The sequence below is a fragment of the Dermochelys coriacea genome, chromosome 3 (assembly GCF_009764565.3).
Source record: "Dermochelys coriacea isolate rDerCor1 chromosome 3, rDerCor1.pri.v4, whole genome shotgun sequence".
Taxonomy (NCBI): Eukaryota; Metazoa; Chordata; order Testudines; family Dermochelyidae; genus Dermochelys; species Dermochelys coriacea.
The window spans coordinates 157,657,355-157,677,637 of record NC_050070.1 but is presented as its reverse complement, the minus strand read 5'-3'; the positions used below and the strand labels follow the sequence as shown (position 1 = coordinate 157,677,637).

Genomic DNA, 20,283 nt, shown 5'->3' with positions numbered 1-20,283 from the left:
CTGTGGCAGCACTATATGGGAAGAGATGCAATCTATCTATCTATAGCAGGGGTGGCCAAACTTACTGACCCTCTGAGCCGCATATGACAATCTTCAGATGTTCAAGAGCCGGGGCACACCTGCCAGGGCTTCAGCGGCGCCTGCTGGGGCCTAGGGCTTCAGCCCCACTCCTGCTGAAAGCCCCGTGAACCATAGATTGCGGACTCCATGGGTGCTCCAGGGCTGAAGCACCCATGCAGAAAAATTAGCAGGTTCTCAGCACTCACTAGTAGCCAAGCTCCTCCCTCTCCCCCGCACCGGCGGCCCAGCTGATCACTCTACCCCCTCTCTCACAGCGTCTCCCGTCCCCCCACGAACAGCTGTTTTGCAGCATGCAGGTCAGCTCCAGGAGAGAGTGGGAGGAGCGGGAACGCGGTGTGCTCAGGGGAGGGGGTGTAGCAGGGGTGGGAAGGAGGGGCAGGGACTTAGGGGCAGGGGTGGAGTGGGGGCAGGGCCTGGGTGGAGGTTGAGCACCCCCCATGTATAGGAGAAGCTAGAGCCTATGCCATGAACCCCTCCCCTGCTTGTTGGAGGACAGGATACTGGGCTAGATGGACCTTTGGTCTGACCCAGTATGGCAGTTCTTAAAAGCCCCTAGCCCCACCACGCCACCGCAGAGCAGAAGCCCCAAGCTCTCCCCTCCCCCCCAGTCTGGTAGGCAGAGAATGGGGGGATGGGAAGTGGGGAGCTCCGTGAGCCGCACTTTATCTGTAGAAGAGGCACATGCGGCTCTTGAGCCGCAAATTGGCCACCCCGACCTGTAGAATAACTACAGTACTTAGAGCCCCCATTTTACCATAGTATCTGAGTTCTTCAACAACTCTGCAGCTTAACATTGGGGGTTGGGCCTAGTACACTTCCCTGAAGATCCTACAGTTTAATAGGCTGGGGGTGGGACACCAGGAAATATCCTCCTCCTGAAGATCCCTGGGAGGGAAGGTATCAGGAGGCAGGTAAGGCTATGAGCAATCTTACTTGCAAACAGCAAAAGGTAGGTAGGCACGGTTAGGGTATGTGTCTTCTCCCCCGGGAACCCCTGTGTGACAGGATGGGGGAGAGGGGTGAGGTCATGAACTGCTTCAAGACCTGCGGTTGTTGTGAAGACTAGACCAATCAGCAACCTTGGTTACATGACATAGGTTCCCTATATAACAACAGTGCCTCAGTACTGGATTTACCATGGCACCAGAGCGCCGGGTTGGAGCTCAGAAGGGAGCCCAACACCACTCACTTCCTCCCCCCCCTCCACAGCGCTGCAGAAATGGAGCTTCAGAGCTGCAGGGATCCAGCCTGGGAGCTGAGAACCCATGGGGCCCTGGGAACTGTAGTTTCTTGGCCAGCTCTCTGCCTATAGTGCTGGCCCTGGAGCAGGGAAGGAACTATATTTCCCAGCATTCCTTTGGCTGCGAGCAACAGGAAAGGGAAGGGTAGGGACTGGGGGTAGTGGTGAGATCCCATGCACCGCAGCTTGCTGTGTATTGAGAGCTGGCTGCTAGAAGGGAGTGGCACTGTGAATAGGGAACAAGGAGTAGAAGGCTTTGGCCCAGATATTACCCTCAGAAGACTTCCCCAGACCGAATTAGGGATGCTGGTGTGACCTCGCCTGGCAGCCTCCAAAGAAGGAAGTGGGTGGACTAAATGGACAGTGCACCTCTCTATCTGAAGCCTAGCAAGGGAGGCTTATGCTCAACTAAATTTGTTAGTCTCTAAGGTGCCACAAGTCCTCCTGTTCTTTTTGCAAATACAGACTAACACGGCTGCTACTCTGAAATCTGTCAAGGAGGTATGTGGATCTCACCAGACGTTAAAATGAAAAGTAAGGGAGGGGAGGAGGACCCAGGCAGCTTCAGATACAGTACAAGAGGATTTCCACTTCTGAGCAGTGAAAGTAGAAATTGACTTTTCCTTTCCAGATGAACCTAAGATTCAGAAAGGGAATCTAGCACCTGCCTTCCAGATTTGAACACCCTCAAAATGCAGGAGTGCTCAAGCTCAATTTGGGCAGCTGTTATTTCATTTTTCCAAATCAAATCTGCTGATCCACTGTAATTTGCTGTAGAAAAAGTAGGATAAAATTGAGCAACAAATGCTGGGGTCTTCCTCATGCTAACTAGGACTGGAATTGCTATTTTCAACAGCTATTACCATGGTTTTTTTCGTTTTGTTTGTTTAAAAGGAAGACAGTAATATTACATTGGCAAATTCCCCATAGAAACGAAGAGTGGAATAAAAGAATAATAAAGACACCTCAGCTTTTCCTCATTTATGTAGGATAGACTTATAATATGGATCCAGATATCCTCCAATCACACAAACTGAAAATTGTTCCACTTTACTGCAGTTCTAAAACCATGCGCGAACCAGTCCTGTCCGTGTTCTGTGCACATCCAAAATTCTTACTGAATTCAGAAGTGCCTTGCTTTTGTAACCATACTACCTGATATTTTCAGCCCTTGTAAGCAAAGCAGGTTTACATTTAATAATTGGGAGGGAAGCCTCTCAGAAAAAGTTAGGGGCTGTAGGAGGTGTTGCTTATTCACTAGGTAATGTGAGACCTTCCTGTTACAATAGTAAACCAGTGCACCATAGAATACACTTTGCTCCTAGAGTCTAGAATGGGGTCCTTTGCTTCTATACACAGCCCATTAAAGACCACGAAAAGACTTCCACTCACTTCAAGAGGCTTTGGACAGAACTGGTTATACACAGGGTAGCTCCACTGTCTTCACAGGGTCCTGGTCCCACAGCGGAGGGGGGTCCATGTGAGCTTGTTGCAGAGCTGCTGCTCAGGGATGGGGAACTCCTGGCACCCCAGCCTCCAAAATCATTCAGGCTGCACTTTCTGCACGACTATGTGCTAGCTGAGGGGTGCGTGGGAATTGATGGCCTCTGCTGCAGGTGATGGGCATCTGAGGTACTTAAAGCCATGGTCTAGAGGAGGGAAGTGCATTAACTCCAGAGTCTGCAGCTGCCTAGGGCCAGCGCTGAGGATTTAGAGTCCCTTGTGCCACCATTGCAAGGTTCAAGCATGCTCAGCCTTGGAATAGCCACCCCTCCCTTGACTAGTAGCTGTAGCTATCTAAGGCTGGCCTTTGGCAATTGGCCCCATGGCTATAGCCAGAGAAGCTGCAGGTGGCTCTGCGACTCCTAGGGCCATTAAGCTAGAGCAGATAAAGAAACTGGAGTTAACCTCAAGGAACAGAGGTCACCAGTAGGAAAGAAATGTCAAGGGGAGCCAAGAAAGAGGAAGCACGTCAGGCTTGCAGCGGGAGAATAGTCCCAGCTGTTTGGGGGGCATGTCCAAAGTAGAAAGGAAAAAAGTATGGGGAGAGGTAGTGGTGATCAGGTAGTAGACTAGCATATAGATGGGAGCAGAGGGAGGGAATCTGTCAGAATTGATCTACTGACTTTGAAACTTTGAGCTGAGACTAAGACCACATACGGTAACTGGTGACATAGGGTGGTACTGGAGACATGGCTATAGAAGGTCTGAATGAGGAAGGAGATAAATCTGTGGAGAGTTTCCCTGATCACTCTGGAAGTTCTGCTCACTGTGGACACTGGTATACACACATGGGTGTACAACTCAATGAGAAAAGGTGGGGGCTGAGGGAGCTGTGTATGGCAATGCATATAGTCATGTAGAGGTGTGTGATCAAAATGAAAAATGTCTCAGATTCAGTACCGGGTATACTATTGCACCAAATGGCACTGCCACACCAGGCCCACACTGACTACATAGGGGCCCACAAAAGGTTAATCCAACCCTGCCATACCTCAGAGCTGTACCAATTATAAATAATACACCCCCAAATGAATATGGCACCTGGAACCCAAGAGGGATTCAGAGCATATTTCTGGGTGAGCTCCATCACAGGGCAGCAGTAAGTAAGAGTAGCTCACTGAACAAACAAAAAACAGTTATTTTCTCTTGCCAGGATTTAATTTTTTTGTAAATGAACACAAGACACAATGACTTCTCCTCTCTGTTCTCACCTTTGCAGGGTGCAGTTAGAAAAACACCACATTGTGGTTTTCTGTCCAGGAGGGCTGACTATTTCCCCAAAGTGAGGACTTAGCCCCTGGAAACCTGAAGTGGTCACACGGGGACCTGGACCTCCTGCTTTTGCTGGAGGATACAAGTCTGCCTCCGATGACTCCGAATAGGAGGACCATGGAGGAGTAGTGCTCATAGGTGCTGGTGATCGGCGCTGTGGACTGGGGGACCAGTGTAGGTCCCCTGCGTGGGCGGTCCGTGCTGGGGAATGATGCACAGGCGATGGGGAGTGCCACACCATCATTGCTGGCTTGCCCCTCGATGGTACCGGTGGACGAATCTGCACCAGAGACTTGTCACACCTTACGGAGGAAGATGGCAGCGTGAGCTCCAGCAAGTCCTGAGCAGCTCAAACACCTCTGGTATGGAGGGCAGCTGCAGCTCTCGGCTGTATAAGGCCAGAAAGTGGGGGGGTCCGGTGTTGACTGAACCTCTGTGGGAGCAGGAGGAGTCAACACGATCCTGGTAGGCAGTGGGGCAGTGGTGTGGCCTGACTCGGGTCTCACGGCAGCAGGCTCTTTAGGTTTGGCTGAGCAAGAACAGACCCTCTCCAGCCTCCTTTTCCTTCGGGGCACTGGAGATTGAGACTGGAGTCTCCGTATGGCCTGTATCTTGCCGGCAGAGCTGTGGTGGTGCCGAGGGTCTGTAGAGGAGTCCTTCTTGGCACCAGCTTGCGTGCCGCCGGTGCACTTCACATCAAGGAGGAGGTGCTTTGAGTCGGCTCTGCCGAGCCAGGGTCCAATTGTGGACCACGCGTGGCCTCCATCAGGAAGATCTTAAAGTGCTACTCCCAGTCTTTAAGGGTTCTCTGGCAAAACTACCTGCAGATCCTGCAGCACTCCTTCAGGTGGCTCTCCCCCAAACATTTGACACAAAGCATGCGGTTTCACTCCTGGGCATAGACTTGCCACAGTCCTCGCAGGCTTTAAACCTAGGGGAGTGAGTGGTGGGTCAGCAGGGCCCTATATTGAGTGTCATGAAGGCATGACCCTAGGGGGCATCCAGGCCAATCCAACAGATACTGCGAGGGGAAAAATTTTCCCACTGCTATGCAGGGAGCGCACGCACGCCAGATTGGAATTGACATGAGCAATCACTCGAAGAAGAACAGACCATTTTCTGCTGTGTAACAATATTCTTTTTACTCTTCTGGGCAGGTTGTTTCTCATCCCGTGAGCCATTGACCAGACACGCTTTGGGATGAAGAACTCTGAGATTGGGGTGAAGAATCTTCCTGCCTTCCTGGGAGAGTCGACATGGAGTGGCCTGCAGAATGATCAGTGAGTGAGTAAACAGCCAGCTGTATCAGCTAAGGAAACCATGTTTATCTGGGCCAGGTCAGAAGTATTAGGATGACTCCTGGAAAGGGGCCTCTAGTCTATAGAATAAGTAGGTTTCAGAGTAGCAGCCGTGTTAGTCTGTATTCACAAAAAGAAAAGGAGTACTTGTGGCACCTTAGAGACTAACAAATTTAGAGTGAGTTGTAGCTCACGAAAGCTTATGCTCAAATAAATTTGTTAGTCTCTAAGGTGCCACAAGTACTCCTTTTTAGAATAAGTAGGAGAGCCCTGTACTGATATTTGGGAGACCAAGGCAAAGTTATCAGAATCCTCTTCATCCAATTCACCATGAAATGGTGGAGCATCAAAAGAAAACGGAGGTGAAGTTGTCAATCCTGGGCAAATTTCTAGAGATCTTAATGACTGAGGCAGCTGAAAAAGAACTGAGGGTAGTTTGCCCATGCAGTGCTATATAACAATGGCACAAGGCACAAGACTGAGTAAAACGCATGCACGGGGTGAATGGACACCACTATGAGAAATCTCCAAATCAAAGGTACAGGTGGCTCAAGCACACCTAGAATGGAGCACCCCTGGGGATCCTACTTAACGACTAGCTAATCACTTCCTCTTTGTAGTTGCTTTCTCATTCAGGGCTGAAGCAGCACACTGTGTTTGAGAGCCAAAAGGCATAGGCCAGCTGCTGAAAGTTTCAGAGCAGCAAACACACTTATTTCCTGGTATCCCTGAGAATCACAGCAATTGTGGTAAATCACCCAACAGGAGAGAGACCCGGTACATTTGTGGCCTTGAATGGGATCCTACACTGGACTGGGAGCCAGTGCAGCATAGGAATCATCAGGCTGAGGTGGTCTCAAGTTTCCCTGTTAGTAGCGAATGCCTCTTTGGTGTCAGCCCTACCTACTGTATAGAACATTGCAATCATCCATGCCTGGAGGTAACAAATATGCATCCTCTCTCTCTAAAACACATTCCAAATTTCACTGGCCTAGAAAGTTAAGAGCCAACCAATATGAACTGTAATTTAGCCATTTGAGGGAAGCGTTATCATCTGAGCTTTTGCGTACGAGTATATTCATCTTTGCACTCCACAGTGTGAAGGCTGGATTCAAATGGATATAGTACTTTTCACTTCAACACTGGCAAATGTCTACCAAAAGCATTTTAAATTAGCAAAAAATATCAAAACATTGAAAAAAATTTGTCATGGTGGCACGCTATGGTGAATTGCCACCATCACTTCTGTGCTGCGACTGGACTGAGTACCTCGAGAGCATGGCTGCAGAGGCTGCCTGTGAAGATGGGGAGCCCTGCCCAGTGCAGCATGCAACCCCAATTTAGGACTGCCCCCAATCCCCCACCTAGGTATGCCCCCCCAGCAACCTCACCCAGCACCCCTAAGGACTACCCTCACAGCATTCAACCCCTCCATCTAGGGACTGCCCCCAGCTACCAGTCCTCCCATGTAGAATCTGTTCCCCATGCATAGGCTGCATCCTGCAGCCCTAGTCCCTGCACCACCTCCCCGTGCTCATTAGTTTCGTACCTCAGCGATACAGCATGCCCTGCCCACCAGGGTCCTAGGGCCAGGGAGCCTGCTCCAGCTGGGGTAACTGGACCCGCAATCCTGCACAGTGGGGTGCTGAGCACCCTGGCCTCCTCCCAATGCTGCTGGGAGGTACTGCTGCTGCTAGGCCTGATCATGCCAGGGGCTGATGCTGGGCCTGATCCTGCACTGTCCCATTCCCCTCCCCCCTGGCCAGCTCTGCATCCTGGGCCAGTGCTCCTCCCACTCCATCCTAGTTACTGCCCGGAGGATGTCACATGGGCCATAGATGTGTGCTGATTGTGCTGCATTGAGAACCACCGTGCTAAACCATGAGTATTCCTTGGCTGTGCTCTTATTGCCACTTGCTCAGACAACATGAGAGGTTGAACCATTTCTTGTTATCTTATATTGTGGAACTGCAATCATTTGCTCAATTGACTGATCCTATAAGCACTGAATTTTGCAAATAATCAAAAGGTAAAACCACCACACTGGTGGGAGACAATTCAGAAACACATACTGTAACACTAAAAGGACACAGTACTGCAGAGAATCACTCCAATGCTGATTTTCAAGTTCATGAAGAGCTGGCTCACTTGAGGCACAAGTTACACTATTGTTTATGTACCTTGATTCAAAGAGTTCTGGTATGTGAATCTACATTGTGTTCCCTCTAAGTGACATAGTTCTATAGTAAAGCTATTTTTCAGTTAATAGGTGACAGATTTAAGCCATGGGGTGGCCAAAGCACAGCCCAATGTCCAAAGAAACCCTCTGGACTATTACCCCGCCACTCATCCGTCTGCTGTTTCAGATACAGAGATAGGGCCTATGGATGCCTTGTTTTGTTTACATTGCTTGTTAGTGGAGTTAAACAAATATTAGTTGCTGGTTAACAAAAAATATAAGTTCAGGCAGAAGCTATATCTATGCATATTTATTTCTGATAAAGAACAATACATAACTAACATTCAAATTAGGTGCAACCATTGGGCTCTTAGCAAGTTATCAGTGTGGTTCCAAGTCACAATGTTTGGGCACCCTTAAAAAAGGTAATGGAGAACATTTTTGCCAAGAGATAAGTAAGATTTCAATATCTTAAAATAGTTGACTTCTACAGGAAGGAAGCAGGAATCAAGTCAGTAATTACAACCAGGCAAGCCTGTTCTGCTGGTCAGAAAGACAAAAAAGGTGTAACATCACAATAGAAAGATGCAACAAAATTTTGAGAGAGAGATACAAGTTTAAATACCAGAAGCAGCATTTGAAAACAAGCTGTTTAAAAAAGTTGCTGATTGTACGCTGTACGCATGAATGCACATGCTAGCATTCTCCTCCTCCTACCCTGTAGCTGTGTTTAAAACACAAAGTCTTGGGTTAAAAAAAGAAAACCATATGAATAAGAATTAAGATTTGCAATAGTTTTGTCTACTTAATGAGGTTAATAAAGAGATGAAAAGGAAAAAACCACATTCACTACCGTAACAGTAGTTACTCAGTAAACCCCATCATTACAAACAGCTTCTGATTTTTAAAGCAACACAAGACTAAACAGACAATTACTTTAGATTATTACTATGCTTATAAATTACATCAGTTAAAAGAAAAAAAGCCAAGCAGTTTTGCCCTATTTCAAAAATAGCTTCCAATCAGCAGTTACATGGTAAAAGGGACTTTACTAATAAATGAACACTGGTGACATCTTTGGGTCAAGAATGACAAGAAAAAATGGGCTCTGTGCTACCGATCAACCTCAACAAGAATATGGCACAATGGCCAGCACAAGCCGTACCAACACTGAACCTTTTGCACTCACTCATCACAAATTCAGATGTCTTTTCTTAAACTAGTATATCTGGTGAAATGACTGGGTAAAAAAAAGTTAAAAACTTAGGTCAAAAATTGGAAAGTAAATTAAAAAAACACCTTTGGACATAAAATAATTTTCTATTGATGCATCAGTTTATATGAACTAAAAACCACTGATTTCTCTAACAAAAAGACATAACTGGATTATTTTCATTTCAGCCCACTGTTAGCTGCAGATACAATCTCAGATCTAAGAGATGTAAACACAAAGGAGAAAAAAATTACAGCATCTGTTCAACATTCTCTACAAACACCTGTTTGGAGAAAAGTAAAAATTAAAGGAATAAAGAAAGGAAGTTTCCATCTGAAATACTCTCACAATCTTTCCCAGTCCATAGTTCAATGAATCCAACTCTGATGTGAAGGTGACAGTGTATATAAGTAGAATTTTTTTTTTTTTATTTTTTATTTTTTGAGTTTCACTGAAGAAAACCAGGAAAGAGGCTGAAGTCTCTTCAGGAATTATCGGACGGAACATGCTCTTCAAATCCCTCACTCTCTCGGACCAAAGCTCTTTCCAGGATAACACGGCCTTCCTTGTAGCGCTGGCTGTCTTCAGTGGCGAATTCATAGATCCAACCCAGTTTGCTGTTGCAGTTCTTGCAGCTCACATCTCGAACCATGTGGCGGCCAGTGAGCATGACCCGATCTTGAACTTCACTATATTGCAGATTTACCACCTGAGAAAAATATAAAGGGGACAAGGAGAAGGGTTAAGCCTATCGAAGGCAAAACTCTTAAAGCCATATTCCAGTTGCTAGGAAATCCAAGGCACCTCTGTCAAAGTACAAAACTTGTAAGTGAAGAGCCTGTGGCACTGTGCATATTGGGAGCTGAAACGTAACAGATGCAACTATCAAAGTTCTGCTGCCTGTGCGGGCAGAGCTTTCAAGGATCTACCTCACAAGGGTGTTCTGAGCCTACATAGTTTGTCAAGCACAGCGAGATCCTGCTACAAAAAAAGCACAAGTACAAAGTATTTAGTTTGCCCAACTAAGGCATAGCAATTAGATAAAGCTACTCACAATGCGACAGTTTAGTAACCCCTTGATGTCAGAAGCAATTTCTTGATACCAATATTAGCAATGGGTGTGGTGACAGGAATGGATCAGTCAATTTAGTCACTGGAATATTAGAGTTAAAAACTTTTCAGGAAAAAAATTAAGATGAGATTTAGGAGTATAAATCCCATTGACTGTCAACAAAAGTCAATGGGACTTGTGCTCTTAAATCCCTTTGGTACTTTTGAAAATCCCACCTCTTGAGAAAGATAAACTGAGTGAGCTGACCAGTGTGTATGCCTTTTAGGGTTGGTACAAATGCATGCCTTCCCTTTCTTAATCCTAGCAGTTAAAAAAATCCACCTGTAACTTGTTTAGGTAACTAAACATGTGGAAATAGTGTAAATAATTTGCTGAAAAAAGTAACTATGTCTATGGCAACTGTAATGGAGATTCCATTTAAATAATCTGAAACTTTACAGTGATGCAAGTTGGGGTTGCAGAGAACAACAATCAAAGCCTTAGCCAACACATCAACTCACTGTTTCTCAAACAGAATTTGAACCCAAAGATGCAACACTTTTTGGACTAGTATGAGGACAGATTTACTGCCGTCTTTCCTTATACATGTGCAGTATACGGAAGAAGACTTGCATATATATGTGTTACTGACAGAACTCAACACATACCACAGCAGTGCTTTCTGAAACCACGCATAACTAACGGAAGACACTTCTGCCTGTACCTGGGAGGACTATGCTGACAAAAAAAAAAAAAAGTGTTACCAAGCTCTGATTGCTGATGGCCAATTTCAAGAAAATACATCCCTGATTACCTGGCCATATTTGTTGAGAAAGCACAGAAAATCTCTGCTAAGCCAGAGTCAGCCTAAAAAAATCTGGTCTCTACATAAATATCCCACCCCCCCATTCTAATCTCATTCCCAACTCTACCAATCTTAGCCCTGGTCTACAGTGGGGGGGGAGGGGAGGGAGAGGGTGGAAATCGATCTAAGTTATGCAACTCAAGCTACATGAACAACATAGTTGAAGTTGACGTACTTAGATTGACTTACTGTGGTGTCTTCACTGTAGTGAATCGACTGCTGTCGCTCCCCTGTCACTCCACCTGCACCTCTTGTGGTGGAGGAGTACAGGAGTCCACAGGAAAGCACTTGGGGGTTGATTTATCGAGTCTAGACTAGACGCGATAAATCGACTCCTGCTGGATCGATTGCTGCCCGCCAATCCGGCAGACAGTGTAGACATGCCCTTAGTCAAGATACCAACTTGTACATCACTATACCTGTACCAATTTGTATATCACTATACCTGTACCAAGATACCAACCTGTACATCATTGTAAAATGGTGACAGTATTTATCTACACACTTGCAATGGTGTTGTGAAGTTTAAAGATATAACAATAGGCACAGTATAAAAATCTGGAATAGATTAGACAAAAAATGAATGTAAATCTCTTTCGAACCCTGCGTAAAAGTATTATTACAATGAATCTGAACTTTACATTATAGAATTCAGAATACTTTGAGTTTAACTGCATGTACTTTGGCAAGATACTAAATTCACAATCCTCCCTGTAGCCTTTTAAGCACTAACTACAATAGTTTAGGCAGTTTATGGTGAAATTTCGATGACCTAAAGAGCAAGTTAGAAAGGAAAACACAAAAAACACAACACCCTTTCAACAAAAAAATCACAACAGCAGGATGTCAACTGAATCCAAGAAGGTTTAACAGTTAACATGATGATAGAGTCTTAGCCCCCCAAAAACTTGATTTTCAAAAGAAGATCACTCTCAGCATCTAATTTCTTACCAACCTTATTAAAAAGGAAGGCTCTCCCTGTGGCCCCTGTAAAGCGAGTTGATATGAGCTCAGAGCGGTTGGTCAGGATTGTATCACAGTTTGCACAGGAGAACAGACGAGTGCCACCAATATGGTCCAAGAAAATTCTGCCCATTTTTATAAGTTCTTAAATTTAGACTCAAGACCTGAAAGCAAACAGAGATATTTCATCCATACAGCAAATTCACATAAGACTTCCTCTGACATATGGCCAGAACACATTGCAGGGCAATTCAGCTGACAAATATACAAACTCTTTATGATCTATAAAATACTGAATTTACATTTTGTGTTCATCCTTTATTCCTTAACCCTGAGGGAAATAGCGACTAAGAACCTAACCAAAATCAGGAGGCTCTCTCCTAAATTTTCTTCTTTGTCCCAGCAAAACATTATAATTTTCAGGAATGCATTATGAAGAAACCAGTAAATATACAGCTGGCAGATCAGAACTCTAAAGATTCCAAGTGGTGGGAAGCTTTTAACTAAATCTCTCCCTTTGACTTTAATCAACATCATGCAGCTTACACCCCCACACAATATTTGAAGGGGGTGGGGAGAAGCACAGAAACCCAGAGCAACCTCAGGTCTTAATTTCCTTGCTTGTATGTGCTCGAGCTGAATCCTTAACCCTTAATTTTAAGACCAGATTTTTTAATCTCATTTCCTTCAGATTTTTAGTAGAATAAAAATAAGAGTTTGTTTTTAAAAGGTGACCATCACAGTGACATTTGTGTTTCATAGCTACACCATCATGTTAGTAAAGGTATTTGACACTTCCATTATAAAAAAGCATTTCTCTGAGTTCGATCAGACTTGATACATGGCCAATTCAACTGATTCGATAACTCAACTGTCTATGCACTAGGTATGAAAATCTCACCCAGTCAGTTGCCTGAGACACTTCAGGGAGGACTAAGATGGTGCCAATGCAAGGATGTGTGCATTAACAGTGTTTAACATAGGTAGCCTTGGTGTTTAACATAGTAGGCCTAAGCTGAATTCAGGCAAGATTGAGGTTATGCTGGCAGGGGGAAGGAGATGCTTGAAAGGATTTGCCACATCTTTACCATCCTCCTCCAGCAAAAGAATCAGCCCTCCAATCATTAAGATAGTTAAGCCTTGGGGGGTCCTTCTGGACTCCTTGATACTTCAAATAACCAAATTGCTGAAAGTGCCATCTTCCATCTATGGGTAGCCTGAAGACTGCACCCTTGACTATCAGACTGATTTGGCCACAGTGATACAAGCATTCATTATCTCCCGATTACTGCAATTTATCATACCTATGAGTGGAGCTTTATCAGGGTCAACAGCTTCAGTCAGTGGAGAACACGCAGCTACTCAGCACACAGAGTACTGGACAGCATATCATATTCTGCTCTCTAAATTTGCTACCCATGGGAGGAGGAGAGGGGAAGAAGTCAAATTCAAGGCCTTGATCTTGATATTCCAAGTCCTCCACAAACTGGCCTAAATTACCTGAAAAACTGCTTTCCTGATATGCAAACATGATTTCACACAATTACTCAGGAACTATCAGACATGTGGGATTCATGAGCATGGGAGGACACATTTTCCTCAGCAGCTGGCCTACAAAAGTGGAACTCTCTCTCTGAGCCCACAAATCTCATTAACTTCAAAATAACATGCAAACTTCTTTTAACTTAGTGCGTCTTTATTTTATTCGTTTAGTAAGGAAATGTTAGATGGCAGAGCAACTTCAGATACCCAAGATAACTGGGAAAAATGTTTAAGCTTGTAAGGCACGCCAATAAGATGATGTAAGAACTTAAAGTAGAGGTTTTCACTCTATTCACCGAGAGGTACTATGCATGACCTATCAAAAAATAAAACGTTTACCTGAACCTTAGAAAGTCACAAGGATGTATTTGTTTTAAGTCCAAAGAAAAAGCATCAGTACTTCAAGTCTAGATAAAGCATTTATTTGATTTTAAGATTCTCTTCTGGTACATGTAAATTCATAGGGGGGAGGGATAGCTCAGTGGTTTGAGCATTGGCCTGAAAAACCCAGGGTTGTGAGTTCAATCCTTGAGGGGGCCATTTAGGGATCTGGGGCAAAAATTGGGGATTGGTCCTACTTTGAGCAGTGGGTTGGACTAGATGACCTCCTGAGGTCCCTTCCAACCATGGTATTCTATTCTATGAAATTAAAATTAAAAAAAATTTAATGTAAAACAGCATATCAAAGGGTATAGACCACTTATGCTGATCAATATTGTCTCACTGTTTCTCTGTACTCCCCCATAGGTCTGTCTGTATCCCTCTGTTGTCTCGTCTCGTATTTGAGGCAGGGACTGTTTTTTTGTTCTGTGTTTGTACAGCACCTAGTACAATGGGGTCCTGGTTCATAACTAGAGCTCCTAGGTGCTATGATAATACAAATAAATAAGTCAAGATATTTATCATAATACTGAAGTTATTTTCTCATTAGCATTTATAAATCTCCTTGGAAGCCTGCAAAAAATCTGTTTATTAAAAAAGAAAAAATGCCCTTCACTGCACTTGTATACTGATTTGTTATTAGACAACTGCTGACACTGTTTTATTGCATTTTGATCAATGATGCAGTTATGTTTTAAAAGCAAATACACTTTCTTCCTTAAAAATAAGGAACTAACAGGGAAAGGTAGCATTAAATAGAAAATTTCCATGACTATCCAGCCATACATGTTTACTATATTAAAAATAAGAAAATAGCGTGTGCAGTTACCTAACAAAACTGGAAAGAAAAAGTCATGGGTTCTCAAACATTTTCATAGCATGGAAGGTAACCTAAGTTTGTCTAGGACACCTCACCTCCCATTAAGTACATGATCAATATGGAAGGAAGTGGTCAGCCCACTGATATATTATATGATCTACAGCAATTATTTATATGGAACAGTAATATTAGGGAAAAATGCGTTTTTAGCTGTATTTTAATACAATTTAGCAGCAGAAGTAAAGAACTAGCACTATATGACAGCACTGCACAGTCTATCAAATGCTTCAGTCACTACTGTTTGAGAACTTCTTCTCTAAAATGCCCTTGTAGTACAAAGCATGTGAGCCCTGTTTGTTTAAATGTGCGCTTAAGTCTGTTGCATGCAAGTCAAGAAACTGCTTTTGAAAATGGGATCTGTGCATTTTCATAGAGTTTTAACTTCGTTTCCAGACTCCAAATCCAGATCAGCCAATACTGCATTTGTGAGATGGTAAAGTACACTGGGTAATGTATGCAAGGGCCCAATCCAATTTCCACTGAAGTCACTACCAAAATCTCCATTGTCTTCAATATGAGCTGGATGGAGCTCTAAAGTTAATTTTACAATAAATTTTTGCTTGTAGGAATCCTAAATCTAATACTGCTGCAACTTTTGTCTTTTGAAATTGACTAGTCTCTAGCCAAGTCGGATCAAATGTGGGAGTATATGATCAGTTCTGTCCCAAAACAGTGAATGCCTATTGTGACCCTAAGAATCCCTGTATTCACACCCTACACATTGTAATAATTTTTGCACAAAATACGCTTTGTGTGGTATCATTTGAAAACTAATAACTCACTAATCATTAATATTTTTTGCATGATGCATATACACGTGTATGAAAAGTTATGGATATAGGCTAGGATTATGACTAAAGTGTGATTAAACCAGGCATGTTTAAAATGTGTTTAAACTAGGGTGTTGGTGAACAGGTCTGCCTTAGACAAAGGAACATATGTTTGATTCTCTGACTAGCCTGGTCTTCAGACAAAAACAATGAAGGTCCATTTTTACTTATTTGGTAAACAAAGCTATTAAGCTACCAAGTGGGGGGAAGAAACAGCGTAGAGCTGTCTTCATTAACAGACTCCATGTCACTTTCCTTACATCTTGAATAAACTTTACTTAGAGGGATTACCCAAGACCAAACGTCTACACTGCAATGTTATAGCTCTGCAGCTCGAGTCATCTGACCCAGACCAGCTGTGGGTGTTTTATTGCTGTGTAGACATATGTGACTTGCCCAAGGTCACACAGGAAGCCTGTTGCAGATCAAGCACTAAGCACTGGACTAGTCTCTCTTTCTATTGATTTCAACAGTACTACTAACAATTGTAAAGTTAGCAATATCATAACTATTTGCAGGATCAGGGCCCGGGGCAGTCTCCAAAGCCAAACAAAGCTGTGACAGTGCAAGAGAAACTACCTCAGGGTAGAGACTGTCCTTTTACTGGTGTTTATACAGTACCTTATACAGTGAAGCCCCAATCTGATTACAGTAGGGCTCTGGGCCCTACTGTAATACAAATAAGAGTCATCACAATGGGCCCCTCCAACACTTGTAGTACAGTCCTGGAAAAGTACTCAGTACTGTAATAGACATTTTCACAGCTGCAGTCTTCTGCAAAACAGCTATTCCACAGCATAGCCTCTCTACACACAGTTGCCTTTGGCCATTTCCTCCTTCTGTTGCAATATGTTAGTCGGACAACGGCAGGAGAGGAGCACAGCAGGACATATTCAAGTGCTCTGAACCAGGAGAGAATGGAAGTACAATCAGATGTACTAACTGAGTAAGCCTGAAGAGCAGTAACTCACATCTGCGAACCACAGCCTCAGGATGTAATGATTGTGGCTCTTGTATTCAAAACCCTATGCTCCCTCCCCATTTAAGAATGTATTCTCTCTACTGAAGCCCTGACATGCCATTCCAATAAAACTCATCCATCGTAGTCAACACTTAGATACATCACTTAGTATTACCACAGAGAGATAATACAGTGAATCAGCAGGATGGTTACAGATTAATTTTTCAAAGTCACTTTAATACTTATTTTTTTATGTGCCAAGCTTGTCACAATTTGTCACATACAACCATGTAGTAATGCTTCACTATTACACACAATACTAAAAATCATCCAGGATGCTTTAGTTCCTCTAGTAAAGCAGATTGGGCCGCAATACTTTGCTGCCTGTTGCAGAACCTGGCAACACTATAGCTTCACATACATAATAGCGTAGTTAAGCTTCAGATGCTATTTCACATAACCCACCTTCCAGAGGCTTTTGAAGTAGACAGCTTGTATATAAACATTTTCTATTTAAATAAAAATGGATAGCTTAAAATGTTTGTGTCTACCCTGGGTATTTCTAGGCACCCTCACCGAAGCAGCTGAGCAATTCTCCTAACCCGCAAAAAGGGACTAAAGTAAGTTAGTTGTGTTGATGTTGCCAAGATATTGGAAGTTAGCCATTAAGTATGCACAGAAGATACCCAAACAGCAAAAGCAAATAATGAAGGATAACACGGTATCAAACAGAGGAGTAAGTTTTAAAGTGGACTGTTACTGAATCATTTATCTTGTTTCCATTTCTCTCTCTTAAAGAAGCTTTACAACCAAACAACTTTTGTTTATAGAAGCTCAGTTAAAGTACTGCTTTCTTTATGTTTCAGGTCAAGAAGCAGTTACCAAGAGGAATCAGAAGAGAATATCTTCCTTCTCCTCCCCTATTACTGCCTTGTACATAATGCACCAAACTCATTGTGTGTGAGGAAGGGTGTTTGGTTTTCTTGTGAAGATCATACATTGGACAACCAGAGACAGGACACCCAACTTGGACACTTAGTCTGATCTGATATGGTGAATCTTAAGATAAATATTTTCCCACTTCAGATTTCCGTTTCTAGAGGTTATCTCCTAAACTGAAATAATTTGCTTCACAGTCATGAAACAAAACTAAATTAACACAAAATCTCTCAACCATTCTCATCTAAAACAAACTTTTAAAGTAAATGGCAGTGATTTTCTTGTTGCTTTGTATTGCCAATTTGTATGGTAATGTGGTTTGTTTGGTAATGAAATAAGCAGCCTATTACTTAACAGAATTATTTTACTACAGGTTTTATGTATTAAAATTTTGTTTGAATTACATGTTTCTCAAAAACCTTATTCAGTATTTAAGTATATATAACTTCAAGGTGACAGTGTTAGATTCTGCATCTCCTTTTCAGTCAGCACGTACTGTGCTTCTTTTAAACAGTAAATAAAGCTCTCTCTACTTGATAAAACAATTTCAACATTACAGTTGAATTTTAAGTGGCAAGATATCCCTTTCTAGCATGGTTTTATCTTACTTGGTAAAAGAAGGGAGGTAAAAGCAGCAATAAAAGTTTAACATTTTTGTAACAAATGGAAAAATGGTGAAGCTGATAGCAAAGAGTACAAGCCAGTATTCAAGGAAATGAAGACAATTGATAAAGCAAACTAAAGGAAGCTGTGAAAAAATCCACAGCCAGTAAGCTTAAAATGTCAACAAGAAGGAATTCTTTAAATATAATAGGAACAAATGAAATCCCAGCAATGGTATAGGCCTAACACTGAACAAGAATGACTAAACCATCATGAAAAGGCAGAAGTATTCAGTAAATATTTTTCTTCTGTTTAGAAAGAAGCTGGGTGGGGTATTCATATCTTACAATGATAATGAAATGCTCTAGTCTAATGGTACCTAAAGACCATGTAAAAGAGCAACTATTAATGTTAAATATTTTTAAGTCTGCAAAAATGGATAACTTGCATCCAAGAACATTAAAATAATTGACCAACAAGCTCTCTGAACATATCCTGCAATACTGAGGAAGTTCCAGAGGACTTTAAGGAAAAAAAAAAAAAAAAAAAAAAAAAAAAAAAGCTAATGCTGTGCCAATATTTTGAAAAGGGCAAATGGGATATCCTAGGAAGCTACAGGCCTGTTAACCTGACATTGATCCTGGTCAAAAGCATGGAAAGGTGGATACAGGATGCAATCAGTAAAGAATTCAAGATGGTAGCATAACAAATACTAATCAACATGGCTTTATGGAAAACAAGTCTTGGAACAAAAAGAAATGGGAGATTGCATCCTGACAACAGACACTGAAAAGGACTTGGTGGAGACAACCAACTAAACACGAAACTCCAGTGCAATGCTGTAGCTAATAGGGCGAATGTAATCCCTGGAAATATAAACAGAAAATATCAGCTAGCGTAGGGACCTCTACACACAGCATTAGTGAGACAGACACCATGTTCCAGAATCTAAGGATGTTGAATAATTGGAAAGGGCTCAGAAAAGAATTACAAGAATGATCTGAGCTCTAGAAAACACACCTTATAGTTAGAAACTGAACCTATTTAAGTTTATCCAAAAGAAGGTTTAGAAGTGATTTGTTCATGTTGTACAAGTACCTACACGGGGAAGAGATTTCTGACTGACTACTTTTTAATATAACAGAAAAAAGGCAAAATGATATACAAACAGTTGGAAGCTAAAGTTAAGCAAATTCAGACTAGAAATAAGGCACCCAGTTTTAACAGCAAGGGTAATTAAACCAAAAGAACAATTTACCTAGAGATGCAATTCTCCATCACCAAGTTTCGGTCAAGACAGGATGTCTTTCTTGAAGAAATGCTGTAACTCAGACAAAAGTTTTGGACTTCATGCTGAAATTACTGGGTGAGGTTTTATGGCCTGTTATGCAAGGGGTCAGGTTAGATAACCATAAGGGTCCCTAAAAATCTACGACTAGCAATTAATGTAATCCTTACTAAAATAATTGGATTTTTATCAAGTAGTTATAAAATCTAGAGCCCAGATAAGTATTCCCGATCTTTATCCTTGCAATAACGCTAAAATTTGTAATGGGGAAGATAGGTGTGTGGATTTTTAAAATGTTAGTCAGGATTACATTAATTGCTAATTAATGTAATTAAGAATTAATTAGTAAGTAAATGAGGACTAGCTGAACTGCTCTAAAGATTACCTCATGCACAGTTCTTTAGGTTATATATAAATCTAGAAATTAAGGTGAAATACAGTAGTAATTACAAAATGAAGGCTAAAAGGCCTTAAAAAGCGGATTTGATCTTGTGTATCCTGGACAAGTTGTATTGCTATCAAGGAGCAGGAAAACCCTAGGAAAACTCTGAATTTGGACTTGAGACGCTTCCCTGAAAAATTTCAGGTAAGCACCAGTTTAGCACTAACTTGTGCTGAACACACAAATTGAGGGGATATTTTGCTGTGGACAAAGGCTGGCTGCCCTTTCATACATACTGATCCTGAGCCCTGCAAAGGAATTTGTCTGGAGTATAGTCAAGTATGTCTTGAAACCATACAGCAGAGGCAAAAAGTTGCCTTTGTGCCTTCCAGACTAGCATCCAGTGTCCCTAAATGGAAGGTACAATATCACCCAAGATAATTGGTCTAAAATTTTATTTTTTTCAGATTTCATATCCCATGTAAGAGGTATGGGTGTATATTTATTCACTGTCTCATGCACACATAGGGTCTGAAAAATCCACTCACCGGTGGGAGTGGGACGCCTCTCTCCAGTGAATGAGAGAGACTAAGGCTTTAATTCTGCAGAAACTAATGCCTTTGTTGAAAAAAGTTTAGACCTTCAGTTACAAAAGCCAAGATTCCAGTAACAGAAGAGTATAAACTAATCCAGCATTGTATATAGATGCAGGGAGACAAACAGCTGCAATGGACTTCTCATAGTAGTTCAAGTTCTCTGCTGATATTCATAACCCTGGAGGCAGCAGCAGAGCTATCAAAAATCATGCCAGT

General features: G+C 42.5%; 2 protein-coding genes and 1 long non-coding RNA gene across 4 annotated transcripts in view; 2 read left to right on the top strand and 1 right to left on the bottom strand.

Moving 5' to 3' along the window:
• The first annotated feature begins 1,479 nt into the window (after nt 1-1,479).
• LOC119854048 lies at nt 1,480-17,601 on the top strand. 2 transcript variants are annotated; one of them, XR_005292326.2, is made up of 4 exons: nt 1,480-1,822; nt 4,044-4,458; nt 5,254-5,376; nt 17,126-17,601. It is a non-coding gene; the product is annotated as an uncharacterized LOC119854048 (long non-coding RNA). The 2 variants fall into 2 exon arrangements; XR_005292325.2 differs by having other exon boundaries at nt 5,254-5,380.
• Nucleotides 7,869-12,394, bottom strand: YPEL5 (yippee like 5). The gene is made up of 2 exons (XM_038397903.2): nt 11,658-12,394; nt 7,869-9,495 (listed from the first exon to the last, which is right to left on the bottom strand). The coding sequence occupies exons 1-2, from the start codon at nt 11,796-11,798 to the stop codon at nt 9,271-9,273; spliced, it is 366 nt and encodes a 121-aa protein (XP_038253831.1). The 5' UTR covers nt 11,799-12,394; the 3' UTR covers nt 7,869-9,270.
• Nucleotides 17,602-19,884: 2,283 nt separating the features above from the next.
• The window catches only part of LOC119852991 (extensin-like), a 6,623-nt gene continuing 6,224 nt past the window's right edge, over nt 19,885-20,283 (top strand). The window contains exon 1 of the mRNA XM_038395216.1: nt 19,885-19,891. Within this exon, the coding sequence (XP_038251144.1) occupies nt 19,885-19,891 (7 nt within the window). The remainder of the gene's footprint in view (nt 19,892-20,283) is intronic.